The sequence below is a fragment of the Hydra viridissima genome, unplaced genomic scaffold (assembly GCF_058129835.1).
Source record: "Hydra viridissima isolate aposymbiotic clone 2 unplaced genomic scaffold, HvirCarnegie_v1 scaffold_4, whole genome shotgun sequence".
NCBI lineage: Eukaryota > Metazoa > Cnidaria > Hydrozoa > Anthoathecata > Hydridae > Hydra > Hydra viridissima.
The window spans coordinates 12,334,244-12,354,937 of NW_028324303.1; the positions used below are offsets into that span (position 1 = coordinate 12,334,244).

Below are 20,694 nucleotides of genomic sequence, written 5' to 3' on the forward strand. Positions count from 1 at the left end.
GAAAAAATAAAATTTGATAAAGCTTGATAAACTCCTGAATAGATTTTACTAAACAAGATACAGAGATACAGAGGCAATGTAAGAGCTCCCCAAACCACTGAAAACCCCCGAACTCACGCTTTTTTTTTTTTGATAAAATATAAAATTTCCAATCTGCGTAAGAAATGTAAAAATTTTTCTCTTTCAAATCAATAAGATTTTTAAGACAAAATGGTTTCTTTGATTGTTATGCAGCCCATGTTAAAAGCGAAAGGAGGAGGATGAGAGAAAAAGTCTAGCCCCGATTTTCCATGGATGTTTATTTAAATCTTTTTTAGTGTACTAATATGGAAATAAAAAATTGCTTCTTGCCTCACCTACCAACAATTTGTTATAAATTTTAAAAAAGTTCCCACGCGTTCACCTATCGTCGTAAGAGATAAAACAAAATTTTTTTAAAATATTTCTAAAATATTAAAATTTTTTGAAGACTAAATGAAATATAAACACGCAAAATGCATTTATGAAGTCGATTTTACTCAAAATTTTCCATAATACTGTTCTTTGTCTCAAGGGTGGACACCGAACAAAATATAGAGTAGATAATAAGCCCAGTTAATACTGCGCTAAAAGATACAAGAATTAAAATTCCAAAATCCTCAGGTCTAGAGAGGATAACAGTTAGTACATATTGTAATAGATCTAAAATTGAGTTAAAAGAAGACTGAACTCCACCCACAACCCCACGCTCATGTTCCGGAACATTTTCTTGCTGTAGCTGTGTTATAGTGAGATCGGATATCCAAAGTCCTGATCGAGATAAAACTACACCAACCATAAGCAAGATAATAGAAGTTAAGCTTTGTTTGTTAACGGTCGTCGATTGTATTATGGTTGAATTGCTGTTACTTAAAAGGTAGCCATTTTTTATAGTGCTGTTTATATTGCCGGTAAAGTATCCATTTGAATGCTTAAGACTACTTGGACTTCCAGGAGACCATATCGATGCAACGCAAAATAATAACATGCTACATTGAAAAGCGAGTCCAAATAAACCCGTTTTTACTAATCCAACTCGATGGCGAATGAAAGGGAAAACTAATGTTCCTAATATTCCACATACTGCACCCGTTCCAAAAAATACACTGACATATACTTCTTTAAGTGATTGCGAGTATGCATACCCAACTGTAATGGAACTAAAACCAAGCACCGTTAAGTAAAGAACGGCCAATGCAACACCTGCCAAAAATACATTTTGTTTTTTATAAACTGCCCAACCAGTGAGTGAATATTTGATGCTATCTAATAAATTCCGCTGAAGTTGGCATATTCTATTTACCTCACTGCTAGAAGATTCTATTAGAAGCCCATTGTGATTTGTATGTTTATCACTTAACTCTGTGACGCATTTGTATACATGATGTAGCTGAAGATATTCAGAAAACATTGATAAAATATTCCATATGCAGATAAGTAAAATTCCTGCTAACTCTGAAATCAGGGACATTAAAGAACCTACAGCAAGTGGTGCAAGTATTGCCACTGTCAAATCTATTCTACGAAGTTGAGCATTTAGAGTTGCTAAATTATCTGTGTTTCCGCAACTAATTACAACGACCCAATCCTTAGTAATTGATATCTGCTCACCTTGAGATGCTAGATTTGCCGCTGCCCCAAATAATATAATCATAACTTTAAACAACATTAAGATGTTTGTGTTTGTTGTAACTTTGAATAAAATCAAACCAATAAACAACGCTGAGCAAATGATGAAGCTGTTTTGCATCAACAAAAGGGTTCGTATAACTTTTAGGCGGTTGTTTCTGTCGATCCAATTCCCAATAATAGGTAAAAATAATATAACGGCACCGGTCACAACCATACCATAAATAGCTGTAAGTTGCAACGAACCAGGAGTCAGCTTTACTAAATACAAACCAACAGAAAAATTCCACATGCGGTCTCCCCACGAAGAGAAAAAAAAACTTGAGCATAACCAAAATCCTGGTTTCATTTTTTTAAGTTTATTTTTATTATTATGTAATGGTAATGTTAAAATTTTTTAAAAGATTCACAATAAATAAACTGAATGCAGCAAAAGTTGCGCGTTTTAAGAGAACTTTTGTTCGTGCGATAAGTTTTTTAAAAAATTTAAATGAAAATCTACATAAGCCAAATTATTTTCCAGCTGCCTCTTTCTAGCGAAGCCTTTGAACGAATTTCAGCTTTTTCATTTTTATTTGATTTCTTCTTTTTTATCATCTGATCCAAAAATTGAGCAGTTTCTTCAACTAAAAGCTTGATTAGATATTCTATAACGATTTCTGTATTAAAAACCTTGACGCTTCTATTTAAGTTATCTATTTAACACGAGGCGTATATTCAGAGAGTTTTTCTTTAATATTTTTAAAAAACAACTCATTTTATTGGGTTATTTTAATGTTTATGTTTTATCGCAATATCGCAACGTGTGGGTTTTCTTTTGGTTTGCAATTACTTCATTAAACTGCGTTGTGATTCATTAAGTCAGGTTGCCGTGGAATAAACGTGAACGTCGTTTTAAAATGAATTGTTCGAATTGAATTTTGATTTTTAGAGAAATTTTTTTGCTCTGAATGTAAAAAATTAAGCAATAAAAAAATTCTATATGAACAATCGAACAAAAATTTTAAAAAATTACATGAACCTAAAAATCCGAAGTTTATTTACTATTTTACGTTCTCAATTTTTTTCACCATTAAAGAAAGACATAAAAGAACCCATAAAGTGTTGGCTTAAACTATGTTCAAGCGTTGAAATGGTGTTAATATCAATAAAAGAAATTAGAAAATTTCGTTAATGCCTCGTTTTTATTTTCACCGTTTATTTTTTCACGCGGTTTGCTATTGATTTTATTTTACCAGAAAACGATGGAAACAATATCAACAGAAAGTTATTTTAATTGTAACTAAAAATATTTATTTCTTCTTGTTACTGCGGTTTATCGTATTAAATTAGGCGTATATCGACGTTTCGACGTAGTGTGATAGATGTTCATGTTATCTTTGTAGTGCAATTGTTGGTCGTCTAGCACAAAAGTAACTTTTGAGCAAAAAAATAATTCAAAACTAAATTATCAGTTTAGGATTGAAAAAATTTGGTTTTTTTTAAAAAAAAGATTGTTATTCTTTCGATTTTTCTTAATTTTTTTTGGAAATATATCCTAAGTTTTAGCAATACATACACTCGCATTCCCACATGCCCTTCACAAAGGTAAACAAAAAACAAAAACCTTTCACCACAGGAAATAGTTCGTTTCCCTTTCGATTTTCTAAACTTTTAAAACATCGCTAGATTTTTCTGACTATTGTATAAAATGTGTTGAATGAGGAATCGCTTGTATTTTTGTAAAGTGTTCAGTTTACGTTCAGTCCCGTTATTTTGAGTTTAGTTTTATGTTATTTCGAGGTTAAAAATGAAATTTGAGTCAAATTTGGTAATCTGATCACTTTAAACGTGTTTAAAAGCACGTATGCCAGCTCGTTCTTTCATATCTGTTTATGGCCTACTATAATTACACGGCCGGATATCTTGCTTTTCGGAGCGAAAAATTAGAAGGGTAACTTTTCAAAACAAAAATATATCGTATAGAATGTTTTGCCACACTTACCGCAATTAAAATTATGATTTTTACAGGGGTTTTATTTACGGAAGTGTGTATACAAAAAAAAATTTGTCTGACAAATACGATAAATGTATCATAAATTAGACACTTTCCTTTGCCTGATGATTATGTTTCTAAAAAACTTACATCGCTAAAATAAAATAAAATTATATTGTACTTTATTCATCAATAAAAAATTGTAATAACTTTATTAAATAATAAAATATTAAAATTTGTAATGACTCTATTAACATAAATATGTACCTCAAAAGAAATATATTTCTCAAAAATAACATCTCAAAATTATTAATGAGATATAAAACGATAAACAAAAACCTAATATAAAAGGAAGAATATACAATTGAAATAATCAATTTAGAATTGATTAGTTCACCTAATTCAGCTTCAATTTTTTTCTCTGTCTGCTTTTAAAATCCTTTACGCTGTTCTTTCTAATTTCATCAGAAAATTGTTTCTGTTCATTGTTAAAATAAATATTTGTAACAACGCGATTTATAAATTTTACACCAATAACTTGATGTTCATCGCATAAAAATGAAGTAGCACAATCATTTAATCTAAGTACTCATTCTGCAACATATCAATCACAAAGAGTTGAGTCTCTTATAAGAAAAATGGCAGTATCTAATATTGCAAATGCTTTTGAAACATCATGTGTAAAATCAATAGCTGGTAAAATCAATCCTAAACGAGAAAGTTTTCAAAATATTGGCATTGTCCTTCGCCAGATTCAGCTAATAGAAAAGTTTTGCAAACACCACATTTGATCTTTTTATTAAACTTTTTAACCACATAACCAGAAATAACTGTAGCAACTTCAATGCTCTCTGATTCTAAATTGCATTCTTCAATATCTGGTAAAATTTCTTGCAATTTGTCATCAAATAATTTCATTAAAGATATATTACAACTCTCTTTTCTTAAATCTTCCTCCCAGATATTGACTGACTCTTTAAGTAAAGTTTTCACTGCTAAAATGCGCTCAGATGTCTCAAGTTCACGCAAACCAATTAAAAATCTGCCACCACTCATTTGACGATATTTTGAAAATCTTAATTCTAATGGATCAGTTAGCAAGCGTGATATTAAAAAATAATCATATCCTTCTTGAATTAAATCATCAGTAAGTGAAGCTGTGCATCTCAAAGTGGTCGTAAGAGCTTCTGATGTTTGTTTACTTAATCTAAACTTTTGAGAGTTTGAAACTTGAGATAATTGCCATTCTTCAATCCATTCAGCTAAATTGCACAAAAATAAAGGTTTCATGTCACCCAAAACAGCTGCGTTTCCAATATAATAATTTGTTGTATTTTTGCTTACTGTTACTTATTGTCCACCATATATTTATCAACTTTAAAAAGCTTGAGGCATCAGTCTGATTGTGGGGAATTATTTATACTTTCCCTGAGACACTAAAGAGTCACTTTTTGAACTTGATAATATATTTTACATCTGACTGCGAATCAATATTTACAAAATACACACTCTTTTTATACACTTTTACAATCGCGTCATTTTCACACATTTTATCCATTAACAATTAAATACCTTAACACCTAAAAATATTAACACCTTCAAACACGCCTTCACACAAACACACCTTCAAACACGCCTTCACACAAACACACCTTCAAACACGCCTTCACACACCTTCAATTACGTCTTGAAGACTTTATTCACGACACCCTCCCCCGATTAAAGCTGAGACTTCGGCTTTAATCAGCTATCTTCCATCTCGTCTTCCATGATGTAATTGATCTTTTGTCTTGCATCCAATTTCGCCAGTCTCGTTTCTCATCCTGTCTAAGTTCCACGTCGGACTTTATTGCAACAGCTTCTTGTAGTAACTTAATGTTCATTAACTCCGCTTCCATCATTTCCTCAGCTTTTAGCGGTCCTGTTATTTTTACTTCATTTCGACAATTGTATATAAACCTTTTTATAAAGGATGATATTCTTATGATCTTCCAATACTTGTGTTTACTCAATATTTCTTTAAATATATTATGTCCCTTTATTTCTTCAGTTGCCATACCGACGTTCTCTTTCACACTAATAGTTTCACATGATGCATTCGGGGCTTCGATTATTTCTGGTTGGATTGGCCAATTTTCCTTGTGTTTCAACCATATAGGTCCATTTAGCCACAAGCTTGATAATTTCTCAGGACTCACTCCTCTTGTTCCAAGATCACTTGGGTTTTCTTTTGTTGGGACATATAGCCATTTTACTTCTCCATTCAATAAGATCTGCTGAACTCGGTTCCTGACAAACTGTGACCAACTGCCCCTTTCCTTTAACCAGTAAAGTACCGCAGTACTGTCAATCCAATGATATACTTCAATGACATTATACTTGGTTAATGTCTTCCTAACATGATTCATTAACTTGCTCAAGGTGTGCGCTGCTACCAGCTCAAGTCTTGGAATACTAAGATCCCTCGGTGCAATCCGTGCTTTTGCTACAAGTAAGTTGCTTGTTTTTGAATATTGATGACTCACTGCAACGTAGACGCATGCACATACTGCTGATTTACTTGCGTCTGAAAATCCATGGAGCTCCATTTCAATGATTCTTCCAGACACGACACTCCGCGGAATTGAAATAGTTCTCTTGATGTTTATTGCCTTGATCCAGGTTTCCCATTCTTCTAAAAGTTCATTTGGAATTTGTTGATCCCAACCGAGTTTTAACAAGCATATTCGACTGTATAGTAATTTTCCAGTGATTAATACAGGTGCACTAAATCCCAATATGTCAAAGACACTGTTGAGAGCTGATAGCATTTTCCTTTTTGTTATTGCTCCTTTATTTCCGATAGTGATGCATGCAGTATAGTCAATCGATAGTTGATCCGATTCTTTGTTCCAAGGAATCCCAAGTATTTTTGTTGATTTAGCCTCAGCGTCGCTTTCCAGATTGCTGACGTTGCTATGCCATTTGTGCAGCTGGAACCCAGCTTCCATTAAGATTTGCGTTGATTCATTTTTAAACCTGATAAGTTCTTCTTCTGTTTCTCCACCTGCCTGTATATCATCGACATAAGTATCTTCTTCCAAAGCAAGCACCGTTTTTGGATAAATGTCCTTGTATTTTGATATATGCTTTTTAATCGTGGCGCCAAGAATGTAAGGACTTGAACTTGAACCGAAAATTACCCTTGTAAATCGTAACTCCGTTAATTCCATTTTCTTTAAGTCCTTATACCAAATTAAGCGTTGTGCGTCTCTATCCATTTCGTGTATTCTAATTTGTAGAAACGCCTTCTTCACGTCAGCTAACACGCAGAGTTTATTCATCCGATTTCGTATGAGTATGTCAAATATCAAAGGTTGCAGCGATGGTCCCACTTCTAGACAGTCATTTAATGAAGGTGATTGAGCGTCTTTCCTAGCTGAACAATCATAAACTATTCTCATTTTCGTTGACTCAGCATTTTCTTTGATTACTGCTTGATGAGGAACGTAGTGAATAATTTCTCCCGTAGGTTTTTCTGGTGCCATTTCCAATATTCCCTCATTGATTTGTTCCATCATTATATCATTATACTGTTCTAGTTTTTTAAGTTTTTTCAATCGAGTTGTTACACTTCCCAATCTTTTAAGAGCCAGATTTCTGTTGTTTGGCAGTTGAACAATACCCTTTTTCCACGGCATTCTGGTTTCATAGTAACCTTCGTCGGTTTGATGCAGTTTTTCGCTGAAGTCTTGGTGGAACATTGACTCACTGTTTGTGTCTGATAATCCAAGTACTTCTAAACTACACATTTGCTCAAACTCATCACGACCAGTGTTCAATAAGAAACTTTTCTCAATACCAGAACAAAATTGTGTTCGTCTCCCAGAAAGAGTCCACCCCAACATAGTTAATTCTGCTCCTGGATCTTTATCCGGATTTTTTCCGAGAACTACCGGTTCCGTGGTTTTTATACGTTGATAATCAGCAGCACCGAGTATAATGTGAACAGGTTGAAGTTCGTCACTCCCTTCATCATCGCTAAATTTCAGTCTCCTTAGTCTTGCAAAATGCTTCTTAACATCCTTAATCATCGGATTGGGTAAAAAGGTGAGTGTTTCTTTTTCTGCGTTGGTGCATTCAACCTTAATTCGAAATTCCGGTATCGTTGTTGATTCTATCGTAACGTTATAGATTTCCACACGCTTGTCCACCGTTCCATAGAGCTGTTCAATACTTTTATATTCCTTTCGTGTAGGTTTCAGCTTTAGTTTCGTAATCAAGTTTGTACATATATAGGAACTTCCAGCACCCGTATCCAACATTATCCTTGCTTTTTCACCATTTACTTTTGCAATCACTGTCGGGTGAATAGTTGTACTTGCATTTAGCACCGCTCCCATGGTTTCTTTTTTATTATCCATTTTACCATCCATCGTTGCGTTCCCATCTTGACAAATGGACGTGTGATGTTTTTTGTTGCACTTTCTGCATCCTCTTGATTTACAATTTGCCGCCGAGTGTCCGTAACCAACGCAGTTGTAACATAATCTTTTGCTTGTTAAAATCTCCCTGCGTCTTGCAACAGTTAGCAATTTTGTACAATCCTCGCTTTTGTGATTTTGTAACCCACAGTAGATACATCCATGCTTACCACTAGTTGCCATGATTTCTTTGTCATAAAGACCGCCATTGTACTGTTTGAATGTAGTGCTTCGATGTTCATAGGACCTTGACTGCACGTTTGTGTTCTTTTTATCGCCCTTTGTTTGTTCGTCGCTTGAGTTAAAAGCTGAGTTCAACGAATTCCTTTCAATGTACTTTTGCAACTTTTCGACAAGTTGCTCCAGCCCCCATTCTTCCCATCCATCATCGTTTTGTGTGAGTATTTCACGAACTGGTCCAAGTTTATCCATCAATGAATACACGAATGATTGAGCCGTTTGAAGTTTCTGCATAGTTTTCAATGTTCGTACAGTTCTCGCAAGCTTGTTGTAAAAGTCGTGAACTTCTTTGATTTTGTGCATGCTGTGTATAGCCGTCAATCCTTCCAAATCTTGAATCAATGCTTTGTGAACCCAAATATCTTTTCCGTAAGTTTCTTGTAGTATGCGTTTAGCTTCATCGTATCCCTCCAACGAATGTGGTAAACCAAGTATGTCCTCTCTGGGCTTTCCTTCGACGAGTTCCAGTAAGTAATTGAATTTGCTGATGTTTGATATGTTTGAGTTGTCGACTTCTACCGTGAATTGATTCCAAAATCGCAACCAGTCCTTATAATCGCCATTAAATTTTGTGATTGTGTACTTTTGTAGCTTGACGGATTGTTGAGTAGTTTCGTTTTCGTTTCCAAGTGATTTACGCATTGTTTCTTTCATTTTTAGTTTCTTTAGATACCATTCTTCTTCGCTTTGAAGTTTTCTCAATGAGGCTTGTTCCGCTTCTTTTTGAATCGTTAACTGCTGTTCCATGATTTGTTTTTCATACTCGAATTTTCTGACGCATTCGTTTTTGTTTATCGAATCCAACTTGTCCACCATTTTGTTTTTGATTTCAATCACTGCTTCTACTTCCATTACTGGTTTCGAAAGCCATTCTTCTACCGAATCGATGTTTTCGCCGTCGTCGAGCATTTTTCTGGTCAGCTCATCCTTTGCCATTTCAAATCTTCCCAATAAATTTGTTATTTTGTCCAGCGCTAAGATTATGCTTGATTTGTCGCCATTAATCGTGCTGCGTTCTATGCCTTTAATGTTTATTCTTATCATTTTGATTTCTCTCTGGTAAATTTGCTCTTGGTCCATTCTTTGCTAACTCGTAGGTTTCGTTCGTCCTGGCAGTAGTCGCCACCAAATAGTGTGGGGAATTATTTATACTTTCCCTGAGACACTAAAGAGTCACTTTTTGAACTTGATAATATATTTTACATCTGACTGCGAATCAATATTTACAAAATACACACTCTTTTTATACACTTTTACAATCGCGTCATTTTCACACATTTTATCCATTAACAATTAAATACCTTAACACCTAAAAACATTAACACCTTCAAACACGCCTTCACACAAACACACCTTCAAACACGCCTTCACACAAACACACCTTCAAAAACGCCTTCACACACCTTCAATTACGTCTTGAAGACTTTATTCACGACATGATCTGGAAAATAACTTTCAATAGCTGCAGAAGTTATAGGATCAAATATTGCAAGAGCAAGTGGCACACTTTGTTTATTATCGCCTGGATGAAGTGATTTATAAGATAATTTGAAACCTTTTTTTAAATTCAGCTGAAGTAATTGGTCTTTATCATGAAGTAACTTCCATAATATTTCACCAGCATGTACATCAATAACATCATGAAACTGGTCAAAATAAAAAGCAGGGAATATAAAACATTTGGAATTTAGTAAATTGTTTCGTATGTTTTTGAGAAGATGGACAGCGTCAAGAATAAGGGAATATCGTAAAAGAAGAATAAGGGAATATCGTAAAAGATTTGATGAAAACTTAGGCCAATCAACTGGTTTTGTGTATTTTATTTCATTGAGTTCAGTCATTAAATCATTTGATAAACTATTTTCTTCTAGATAATTTTTTATATATGCTGGAAAATTCTCCAGTACACTTTTTTTCTTTAATACACAGCCAATATTTCGAAACCATGGAGGCAATCGAAGATAAGATGATTTATAGAACAAGGAAACATGCATAAATTCATCAACTACAACTGTTTCTGTAACTTCTAAAATACCTAAGTGTTGATTAACTTCTAAATTAAAAAATATGTATTTGACATTATATATTTTGAGCTGATACCCTTCTAGGTTAACATTATTTAAATCATTTAAACAGTGAATTTTATCTTTCTCTATAAATAAATTGGATTCATCCTGATTATTTGATGGATGACGGACAGACGGTGGCTTTTTACCCTTCGATGTAGTTGGATATACTGATAATGGTATTTTTTCAGGTAAGCAATAAATAGTTGGAACGGGATTTAAATCCCAAATTAATGTAACTCTTTTGCCAATTTTTAAATACTTTTCTTCAAAATGTTTAGCACAAATAGCTGAATTTTTACTAGGCTTCCATATCTTTCGATTGATAAATACTACCCCCTGATTTAATAAGTCAGGATTATTTTCTGGAAATCCAAAAAGTGGATGCTTTTCAGGAATAAAATAAATTCGATTCTCTCTTTTTGTATCCAGTTTTACTGTAAATTACAGCACATGCGTTAACTATATTAAGAATATTTGAATAAACTGTTTTAAAATACGTTTATGTAAGTCAAAAAGTTACCCTTCTAATTTTTCGCTCCGAAAAGCAAGATATCCAGCCGTGTAATTATAGTAGGCCATGATCGGTCTAATTTAGTTTCTCTAAATTAAATCCGATTTTCAGAAATAAAAGGTTTTTACAGTTTTTTAAATTTTTACTTTTGTACATCGTTAAAACGTTTCAATAATTCTGTAAACGTATGAACACTCGCTGTTTTTATAAATAATAAAACAATAGTACGCATCTTGAAAAGATTATTTTAGCATTTCACTTTAAAAATGACTGTGAATAATATCATTTTGAAAAACGTTAATTTGAAACTTGTTAAAAGCAAATAACTGAGAAATATTTGACTTTGAATAAACAAAGTCCGAGTCGTCAATGAGTCTGAAACAAAGTGCACAGATTAAAAGCGATTGAATTATAACAGCGCTGATGGTTGATAAAGTTGAAGATAATTTAGACTTAAGTTGCTGCTGTTATTTCTATTACTTGTTGCATCGAGTTACATTATTGATGTTTATCATTAGAGAAAAATACATCGCCTCTAATATTTTTTGTTGACCGCTTGAAAGGGACATTTGACAAGTGCAAAAAGAAGTTGCGTGTAAGTATTAAACAAAAGTTTCTGTGTAATATATTTTTAGAGCATTTTTGTTACGTTTACTAAATTTACCAAACCCAACTTTACCGAATGATTATTACTTTCAAGTGTTGAAAACAAACTAAAACAATTAAAACATTTTATTTCCTAATCTAATTTTTGATTCTTCTTCTCGTTGCAGGAAGATCCCTGAGTTTTGATTTATTCTTATGAAGATTTGTTTTTTTTGAATTTATTCTTTTGAAACATGTCAAAAAATTTAAAAAACCAAAAAAGAATAAAATTTGTGAATGTGGTTAATTTGTGTAGTAAACGACCGAAACCGAAATTTCAACCGAAACCTAAAGTACCGAAATTTCGGTTCAGAAAACCTTAACCAAAATTGGTTTTTGAGTGTCGACCTGTTTCAGTTTTACTCAAAACTCGGTTGTGGTTATCGGTTAGGGTTTTACTGAACTAAAATCTTGGTAAGTTCGGTTTCGACTGAAATTTCGGTTTTGGTCGTTCAATAAATTTGTGCATTCCATGGGTGTAAATAATCTAATGCAAATATAATGGAGGTGGAGAGAGGGTTCTAAGGAGATAAATAAAAAAAAAGGGTTTACCCCCACCCATTTTTTGTGGTCTTTTTCAATATCTCTTACTATGAGAAAAATACACAACCCTTAAAGGTGAGAGGTCGAAAGCCATTGTGACCACTGCCACAACCCTATTCTCCATCTTTCTTTATCAATTATTATAGAGAGAGAAGACTTTTTTGAGATAAAATATTGCATCTCCTCAACCTACTGCTCAAAAGATTTCTAATTATTAAAATGTATTCTAATTATCAAAAATATAAATCTAGTTTTTAAATTATGGGAACTTAAGTTTTCTCATATTGATTTTTATTGAGTCAATATTTTATCACTGACTCATCGAAATGTTGTTTTTATTTTTTGTAATACCATTATCAATTTGATTATTTAGCTCAATCTCATTCATCAATTTCAATAGAAGTTTTATTTGCGAATAAAAATGTGGGCAGGATTTTGGCTTTGCTCGAGTTTCTTCTTCTCATCCTGGGGAGATCGTATGTGGAATTTTGCAGTTGGATTGTATCTCGTAAAGCTTACTCCAGGATCGCTGCAACTTACTGCCATCTACGGTGCCGTAGTAACTGGCGCTGTTATACTGTTTGCACCAATCATAGGGAAGTGGATTGATAGAAACAATCGTTTGAAAGTAATCCGGACCCTATTGGTGCTACAGAACGGTCTTATAATCTGTTCTGCATTGTTCATTGCTTTAATTCTTTTCAAAGTTACAGAAAACGAAAAAGTCTTAATTTTGTTCCAAGCTCTGATTATTTTTTTCGGAGCAGCTGCAAATCTAGCATCACAAGGTGAACAGATATCTATTACTAAGGATTGGGTGGTAATCATTTCCCATAATGATAAAGATTGTTTGGCGAAGTTGAATGCTCAAATGCGAAGAATTGATCTGACTGTGGCAATACTTGCTCCTATGGCTGTTGGGTCACTCATGTCATTAATATCAGATCGTGCCGGTATCATGCTTATCTGTGGATGGAATTTTTTATCGATGTTTTCTGAATACTTGCAGTTACGTCATGTATACAAACTTGCTGCGGAGTTAGGTGTGAAGCATATAGAAGAATATGAACCATTAGTAGACGCAGAAGATGATCATAAAGTAAAGCCAGCACAATGTTGCTTTTTAGGCCAATTAAAATTTTCTTTTATAGGTTGGAAAGTGTACCAGAAGCAAGATGTATTTTTAGCCGGTGTTGCATTAGCTGCATTATACCTTACTGTACTTGGATTTAGTGCTGTAACAGTTGGATTCGCTTACTCGCAATCTCTGAAAGAGGTTTACGTTAGCATTTTTTATGGAACGGGAGCAACATTTGGAATTTTAGGCACTGTACTCTTTCCTTACATTAGAAAAAAAATAGGTTTGGTAAAAACCGGCCTAGTCGGACTTGGTTTTCAATGCACCATGCTATTATTATGTATCGCATCAATATGGGCTCCTGGAAGCCCGAGTAATCTCAACCATTTTAATAACTATATTTCTTACAATACAAGTAACGCTGAGTTTAATAGTTCCATTATAAGTTACAGTAACTTAAATACAACGCAGTCAACAGTTATTGTCAAGCATAGCTTTGTTTCTATTATAATACTAATGGTAGGTGTAGTTTTATCTAGATCAGGATTATGGATATCCGATCTCACAATAACGCAGTTACAACAAGAAAACGTTTCAGAGGAATTTCGTGGGCTAGTCGGTGGTGTTCAATCATCCTTTAATTCGATCTTAGATTTATTGCAATACATACTTACTGTTATTTTTTCTAGGCCTGAGGATTTCGGAATTTTAATTCTTATATCATTTGGTGCGGTGTTTACAGGTTTTCTTTTCTACATTGTGTTCTCTGTAAAGACAGATGAGACAAAGTTGTCTAAATTACCCCTTTCCGAAACGAAATCATAGTTGCTGTTAGTGAAGAATATTTTGTAATATTTTTTTAGTGTACTTTCAAATTTCCTTTTTTTTCTAAATAGAATTGTAGTAGAACCTACTTTTTATAAATGAAAACTATTAAATTAAAAAAAAATTATTTGAATCAGTAGGTTATTCATATGGGTCATTCAAAAAATGACTTATTCAAATAAATAACGTTTTGAGACTATATTCTTTTTAAACTTGTAACTGTATTGAGAAATTTTTCAGCTTTATTTGTATGCATGTATATTTTCCTAGTATAAAATTTTGATTTTTTTTTTAAATACGCGTACAAAAAGAAATTTTCAGATTGAAGTTTGAATAAAGTTTGATTGAAAAAAGACTTTGAAGACCCAGTTTCTAAATTGAGTAACTTAAAAACAAGTTACAGAAAAATTTATACAACGTTTGATAAAAAAATGGGCTTATCAAATTTAGAGAAAAGCCTCAAAATCAAAATCCAGACATATATAAATTAAAGCAATAAATAGGATGAACCCTAGTTTGCTAGTATGACCTTATCAGCTAATCAACTTCTTAAATTAGTTTTCCTGAGGTGTCCTTAGTTTAAATGTAGAGTATCTGTTACCATGTTGCAATGGAGAAGCAAGAGCTAGGATTTCCTCCCCTAAAATATACTAAAATTTTAATTGTCTTTGATATGAAAATTGTTTTTTTCTGAACTGTCTCGGCTGTTATTTGATCATAATGACTTTCAGATTTTCAGTTTTGCATATGGATTGAAAGAATTAAACAAAAAAAGAATGTTAAATGTCCCAACGGGAAACTATATTTACTTTTAAAACATTAAAATGGTAGAAAGAAGTATTAAATAGCCAGCGGTTTTTCTTTTTCGGATTTTTCAAAGTTTATTAATTTGCATTAAAAAAATTTTTCGTGACTAAAATTTCGCTGAAAACTAAGCATTGCACTTTAACGTGGCTGAAAATCAATTGGAGGAATGGAATATACCCCTACAATTCACTGCTGAATTTCGCTTTTGCTTGCTAATTAAGATGTAGTTAAAGTTATCCACCTTACAATCATTTCCTTAAAATACTAAATGATGTTTAGTAAAAGATTTTACTTTAATAATTTACTTATTTAAAAAAGTGCTTGTACTTCTTTAATTGTTATTGAAACTATAGAAATAATGAGGTATCATATAATCTTCTAATAACTTTATCATTGACACAAATGATACAATTCAAACAAAGTAGCACATTGAATCAGGAAGAATGAAAGTACCTACCAATAAAACAACTCTGAGTTTAGTTTTCAAATGTTGTATATAACATATTTTGCAAAAAAGAGGTCCTAAAACCTATTACAAAGTAACACGCAACACGAAATTATTTTGAGATCTCCTTAAAATGAAATTTTCATTAGAACCGTCAGTACTCTATAAAAACATATTTCGCTACACAGTAGAAAATTTAACACTTTATGTACAATTGCTAATTTAATTATATTAACTCATATTTACTATTGCTACTACAAAGTTTATACTCACTCGTATTCGTTTCTGCAAAACTTACTTCTCGTTACCGGCTCAACTGGTATACCTCGGTCAATATATCTACAACGGTGCTCCCAAATTCGCACCAAAGCTTCTGATATACTGGTTGTATCTTTTGAGCTCCACAGTCGCTCAGCTACAGCAAAAGCTCTTCCGAACGATCTCTGAATAATGTTTGTAGCATCTACATATTCACCCCATATTGCTGCTGATCCACCAATGACGAGCTCTTTTTGCTTCTTGGAACCTGGAAAATCTTGAGGATCGCATTTATAAAGTTTGGGCCAATCCAACCCATACTTAATATAATTAAGATACCAGCACGAGGATAGTACTGTTTTGTATCCAGCTTTTGTTACGCGATTCATTTCTTCTTTCCAGTGATTTTTCCATACATTTACAATTGCATTTTTTTCAATTTTTACGCCATCGTCAAATACTTCTTGCCAGACAATATACTTTTTCTTTAGTTTAGTAACTATTTTTATTAACTTGTTTAAAAAGTGTGTATGAAGAGTTGTGCTGTTGCCGCCATCGGTGTTATCAGCAAGCCACTTTTTAATTTCGGAGTTACTCATCCAACATTCAAAATCAACTTCATCTCCCCCAAGGTGAATGTATTCATCGGGAAAGACTTCTGCTATCTTAAATATAAATTTACGTCAGAATGCAACATGCACATTGCAATGACATCCTTTTTTCAAACAAAAGTTTTTATTAAAGACAGGTTATTTGTTTTACCCTAGAAACACGTTCTGTTTAACGAACATTAAACTATAAAATCAAAATAAATACCTCGGCAAAAAAATCTCTTAAGAATTCATAACTTCCGTTTCGGACCGGATTAATTGGACCTTTCATATCTTGAAAAAACTTTTCTTGCTGATTTGTAGAGTTACACTCTGTTAAAAGACCAGGAATCCCATTCCAGGAATGAGTGTGTCCTAATTTTAAGATTAAAAGTTACCATAACTCAAGTTAACACACTTTGAAAGCTAGAAAAAATCTTAAAAGATTAAAAGCACTTTTATAACTATTATCTTAATTGAGATTAAAATCTTAAAAGATTAAAAGCACTTTTATAACTATTATCTTAATTGAGATTAAAATGAATTTATTCTTGTATAAAATGATCAATTCTCAGTGTTGTAATCATTTTTGTTATGTTGTCATATGATTTGGTGATACATTTACACTAGAAATACTTTCAGTAATGTCAACTGGGTTGACTATGGCCACCATTTGCGATTTTGTTTCTCTGAAAGTATTTGTATTGTTATTGTAACTAATTCTTTTAACATATTATTGCCTAATAATATATTTTAAGATATATTTTAATATGTTAAAACATAGTTTTTTCTGATCTATCAATTGCAAGTGAGCAAAAAAATATTTAGCAGAAAAATAAAATCACAAATAATTGCCAAAGTTGTTGACGGTCACATTCTTTCCATTATAATCATACAAACCGTCAACGTTTTTAAATCGCACTCCCATGGTTTGAAGATGGTAACAAATGGTTTGTTTATTTATTATTAGGTATTTTAATTTGATTAACGCCCCGAATTTAAAACCAAGTATTTGTTCTAGTTGGTGAAACTACGTTGAATATGTGTTTAATGCCATCGCAAAAAATGAATGCAATAAAAAACATAACTCTTTATTACCTGGTGTATCAAATTCAGGCATCACCCTGATTCCACGTTGCTTTGCATAGTGAATGATGGCTTTAACTTGCTTTGGCCTATATACATGCGTTTTTTCGTTAAATGCCCCTTTTTTATGCAATTCAGGGAACTTTTTACTCACAAAAGGAAACGATGGATCATCCACAATGTGCCAATGCAGAAGGTTAAACTTACTGTAAGCTAATGCATCTAAAATCTGAAAAATTTGGGAAACAGGAAGGTAGTGTCGTGACGTATCAATTAAAAACCCGCGGTATTTAAAGCGTGGAAAATCTTTAACAATAGTTTTCGGAACAATGTATGAAGAGCCGTTTCTATGCACCACTTGGGAAAAAGTTTCCAATCCTCTCAGTGCACCCCAAATACTTTTTGCTTTTAAAGTGCACTTTGGATATGATACTTTAAGACTGTACGATTCGTTACTTTCGAAAGACAGTGTTTCGTCCAGGTCCTCTACCGATATGACAAGTGAATTTATTACTTCGAGGTTTTTGTTAATCGGTAGGTTATTGAATGGGAAAGTGAGTTTTTTGTAGCGGTTTATTGCTTCCTTTATGACCCAGCTTTTAGTTTTCGACATAAATTTAAAAGTCTTCGGATCAATCGAATAAAATTTGTTCTCTGATCTCGATTCGAACTGTGGCTTCGGCCAAATATTCCCATTTTCATATTCGTAACCCAAATCTGTGAATTCTGCAATTTGGTCATACATCCGTTTTTTACCTGTTATAACACCTTTCGGATCTTCTAAATACAAATTTCGCCAGTTTCGTTGAGCATAAACGTAAAACCAAAAAATCTGGGTCAAATATAACAGCAGTAACATATTTTTTTAGAACCAGTCTAACAATTCATTGGTTAAAGTTAACCGAAATGATTTAATTTTTTCATCAAAAAAACACACTTGCAAAAAAAAAATAAACCAGATGATAAACTTAACTTACTAAGAACGTTCAAAAAATTCAAATCAAAAAACGGCTACAAACGTATTTTACGGTTGACCAGTTGTTGAAAATCTAAACTCATTTTACGCATTTATAAACATTTTTTGGTAGGATTTCTATTCGACTCCTAAATATTTGGATTTTCGTTTTTGTAACAAGTTTTATTACCGTGGAAATAAAAGGGCGTTCTTTGTATTGACTTTAATGCAGTGTTAGCCGCGTACAATATTACTCTAAACTATTTTAATATACCGTATACTCAGCATGAAAAATGTCAATTGTAACTAAAAATATAAAAAAATGTAAATTAATGATGAAAGAAACTAAAATGAAAAATCCGATAAAAAATGTAAATTAATGATAAAAGAAACTAAAATGAAATAACCGATAGAAAATTTTATTTTTTTCTTATCTCACATATAAAATGAAGTTCAGTCCACAAAACAGCAATATAAAGATCCACTTCTAATGAACATCAACGAATAAATAAGAAATGTTTATGTAAAGAAAATTAGTCGGTAGACAAAAAAATCGTAAAATTGTTTTGTCTACAAGTTCATTTTTATGTCTATAACTTTGATAAAGACCCATCTTTGATATAGTCTAGACTTTGAGGCACCAGTCATTTTGACTGGTGCCGGTATAAATAGGTATAGCACTAAAAAATTGTAATAGGAACGCATATTAAAAAAAAAAAAAAAAACAATTCACAAAATTTATAACTATCAAATATCTGTTGCAAAAAAATATTTATTTGTAATGGGTAATTTTCTTGCTTGAAAATTGAAACCAATTATTTTGACTGGCTTGGTAGTTTTAGTGTTAATAACTGTTTAATTTCCAAAGTTTCTAATTTGGCTAGCTCACCTTTATCAGCAATTTTGAGAGAATAATACAAAATATGAGAGAATAACACAAACTTTGAATGGTTTAGATTCAATTGTGTAGAAAAAAACGCCCGGACGCAAAAAGTGGTCAGAGGTACAACAGGTTTCCCAATATTTTTAAGTTTTTTTACTTTTACTTTACAGAGATTTTTTACACTATACAAATATATAAAAATTGACTTATCTTTTGAAAATATTTTTAAAAAAATTGATTTTTATGAAAGAAAAAAAAAGAAAAAAAAGGTTGCTTTTCCCCTTATCACTGGAGAAAAACAAACTTAAATTTTGAACTAAAATTTTAAACTAAATTAAAGATGAAATAAAAACTAATTTTATTATAAAATTATACAAAAAAAAACAAACTATTCTTTAGTTTAATTTGAGTGGTTTCATAGTCAGAAGCAGGTCCGCAGCATTTTTTCATCCAAAAACACTCTTTACCAATTTTGTATTTTTTGGCTAAACACAATCAACAAATCCAAGACTTGCATCTAGAAACTTTGCATTGATACCACGTGTTGATTTGAGTTGGCAATGCTTCTTTCCAAACTCTGCGACACTTTTTGCACTTCTTAATGTCTTGTTTTTTTGAATGTTGCATTCAATAGGCTTCATCTGAAGCTTTACTGAAGTTAATCTTGAATTTCTTTAATTGTCTTAGAGTCTTTCTGAGAAGTATTGCAACATTTGATCCGTTTGTTGCAACATTTGATCCGTTTGAGCAAATTATATGGTGCTTGCTTTGATCGCCTGAAAGTCCAATTTGGTTAAAATTAAAAGTTGCTATTTGCTTCAAGAAATTGTTTTTAAACCCTATTGAAATAACTTTATTTTGCCTTCATATAAAAAGAAGCTCTGACAGACCAAATATTGCTTACTACTCGGACGCTTAATTTGTGGCTCCATCGTTTCGTGAAACCTTGACACCATTCTCGTCCTGGTATACCGTTTGGTAGAAACAAATAGCTTTGTTATGTAGATACCAAACAACCCCCAACTATTGCGATGGCATCTGCAAGTGTTCTGCTAAATTCTCAATCGGCTAAACAGATTAGCAATAAAACAAGAACAAATTCAAACGCTGTACTTAGCACGGTTGCTATGTATCTACCATATGATTGGACTTTGTTGCGCATATGTTTGTGAAAAGTTACCTTTGGTATTGTAAGGGCGGTTGTTTATGCTATGCTGTGTTGTTAATATGAGAGCTGTTGTCGTTCTTTGTTAGTATGAGGGATGTGGTTTATGTGTTGAGGTTTAAAGAGGTATAGGTTCGAGAGTTAAATAGAAGGAATTCGCAGGTTGGGTTTGAGGTTAAGGGTCTGGAGACTTTTGGTTAGGGAAGGACAGGGGTTAATTAATAAGGGGTTAATTAACAAGGGGTTAATTAGTAAGGAGTTAAGGTTATATTGTTCGCCCTAGTTATAATTATTCTCAATACAATATTCTAATAATTTGCTGTGGTGGTTATCTTTTATTCACAAAGTTTCAAATATTTTTTTTTCTCCTTGTAGTGCCTAATACTGTATATGTACAATCGTTTTTGTCAATTACTCCTCTTCTGCTCCTCTTGCTCTCTATAAACGATAATCTCTTTCTTCTATTTTTGTAATTAGAAATGGCAAAACTTTTGCTCACTTTTCTTTAA

The 20,694-nt window shown here is 32.6% G+C and overlaps 4 protein-coding genes across 5 annotated transcripts; 1 reads left to right on the forward strand and 3 right to left on the reverse strand.

The window, feature by feature from the left end:
- Nucleotides 1-495: 495 nt before the first annotated feature.
- LOC145183738 (solute carrier family 40 member 1-like) lies at nt 496-2,430 on the reverse strand. Its single transcript, XM_090084375.1, has one exon. It carries the CDS (start codon nt 1,994-1,996, stop codon nt 515-517), a length of 1,482 nt encoding a protein of 493 aa, XP_089940501.1. The 5' UTR covers nt 1,997-2,430; the 3' UTR covers nt 496-514.
- A 1,337-nt stretch (nt 2,431-3,767) lies between these two features.
- On the reverse strand, nt 3,768-12,481 carry LOC149889947 (uncharacterized). The gene is made up of 3 exons (XM_090085200.1): nt 12,445-12,481; nt 9,762-10,828; nt 3,768-5,021 (listed from the first exon to the last, which is right to left on the reverse strand). The coding sequence occupies exons 1-3, from the start codon at nt 12,479-12,481 to the stop codon at nt 4,914-4,916; spliced, it is 1,212 nt and encodes a 403-aa protein (XP_089941326.1). The 3' UTR covers nt 3,768-4,913.
- On the forward strand, nt 9,762-14,273 carry LOC145182811 (ferroportin-like). Of its 2 annotated transcripts, none has more exons than XM_090084374.1 (2): nt 9,762-10,582; nt 12,467-14,273. In XM_090084374.1, exon 2 carries the CDS (start codon nt 12,515-12,517, stop codon nt 13,994-13,996), a length of 1,482 nt encoding a protein of 493 aa, XP_089940500.1. In that variant the 5' UTR covers nt 9,762-10,582; nt 12,467-12,514; the 3' UTR covers nt 13,997-14,273. The 2 variants fall into 2 exon arrangements, with proteins under 2 accessions (XP_089940500.1, XP_089940499.1); XM_090084373.1 differs by lacking the exon at nt 9,762-10,582 and adding an exon at nt 10,777-11,500.
- An 889-nt stretch (nt 14,274-15,162) lies between these two features.
- Nucleotides 15,163-18,479, reverse strand: LOC145183354 (beta-hexosaminidase subunit alpha-like). Its single transcript, XM_080058687.2, has 3 exons — nt 17,195-18,479; nt 16,323-16,471; nt 15,163-16,171 (listed from the first exon to the last, which is right to left on the reverse strand). Exons 1-3 carry the CDS (start codon nt 18,039-18,041, stop codon nt 15,518-15,520), a joined length of 1,650 nt encoding a protein of 549 aa, XP_079914813.2. The 5' UTR covers nt 18,042-18,479; the 3' UTR covers nt 15,163-15,517.
- Nucleotides 18,480-20,694: the final 2,215 nt, after the last annotated feature.

Bases quoted from the DNA above. Each gene is read 5' to 3' on its own strand.
- LOC145183354 (XM_080058687.2), bottom strand. From the start codon at position 18,041: ATGTTACTGCTGTTATATTTGACCCAGATTTTTTGGTTTTACGTTTAT. The intron at 16,472-17,194 runs GTAATAAAGAGT...TCTTAAAATTAG, and splicing joins GCCTGAATTTGATACACCAG to GACACACTCATTCCTGGAAT. The intron at 16,172-16,322 runs GTATTTATTTTG...TTTATATTTAAG, and splicing joins TAAGAGATTTTTTTGCCGAG to ATAGCAGAAGTCTTTCCCGA.
- LOC145182811 (XM_090084374.1), top strand. From the start codon at position 12,515: ATGTGGGCAGGATTTTGGCTTTGCTCGAGTTTCTTCTTCTCATCCTGG.
- LOC149889947 (XM_090085200.1), bottom strand. From the start codon at position 12,481: ATGAATGAGATTGAGCTAAATAATCAAATTGATAATG. The intron at 10,829-12,444 runs GTATTACAAAAA...TGTAATTTACAG, and splicing joins AAATAATCAAATTGATAATG to TAAAACTGGATACAAAAAGA. The intron at 5,022-9,761 runs GTCGTGAATAAA...CCCCACAATCAG, and splicing joins AAAGTTATTTTCCAGATCAT to ACTGATGCCTCAAGCTTTTT.
- LOC145183738 (XM_090084375.1), bottom strand. From the start codon at position 1,996: ATGAAACCAGGATTTTGGTTATGCTCAAGTTTTTTTTTCTCTTCGTGG.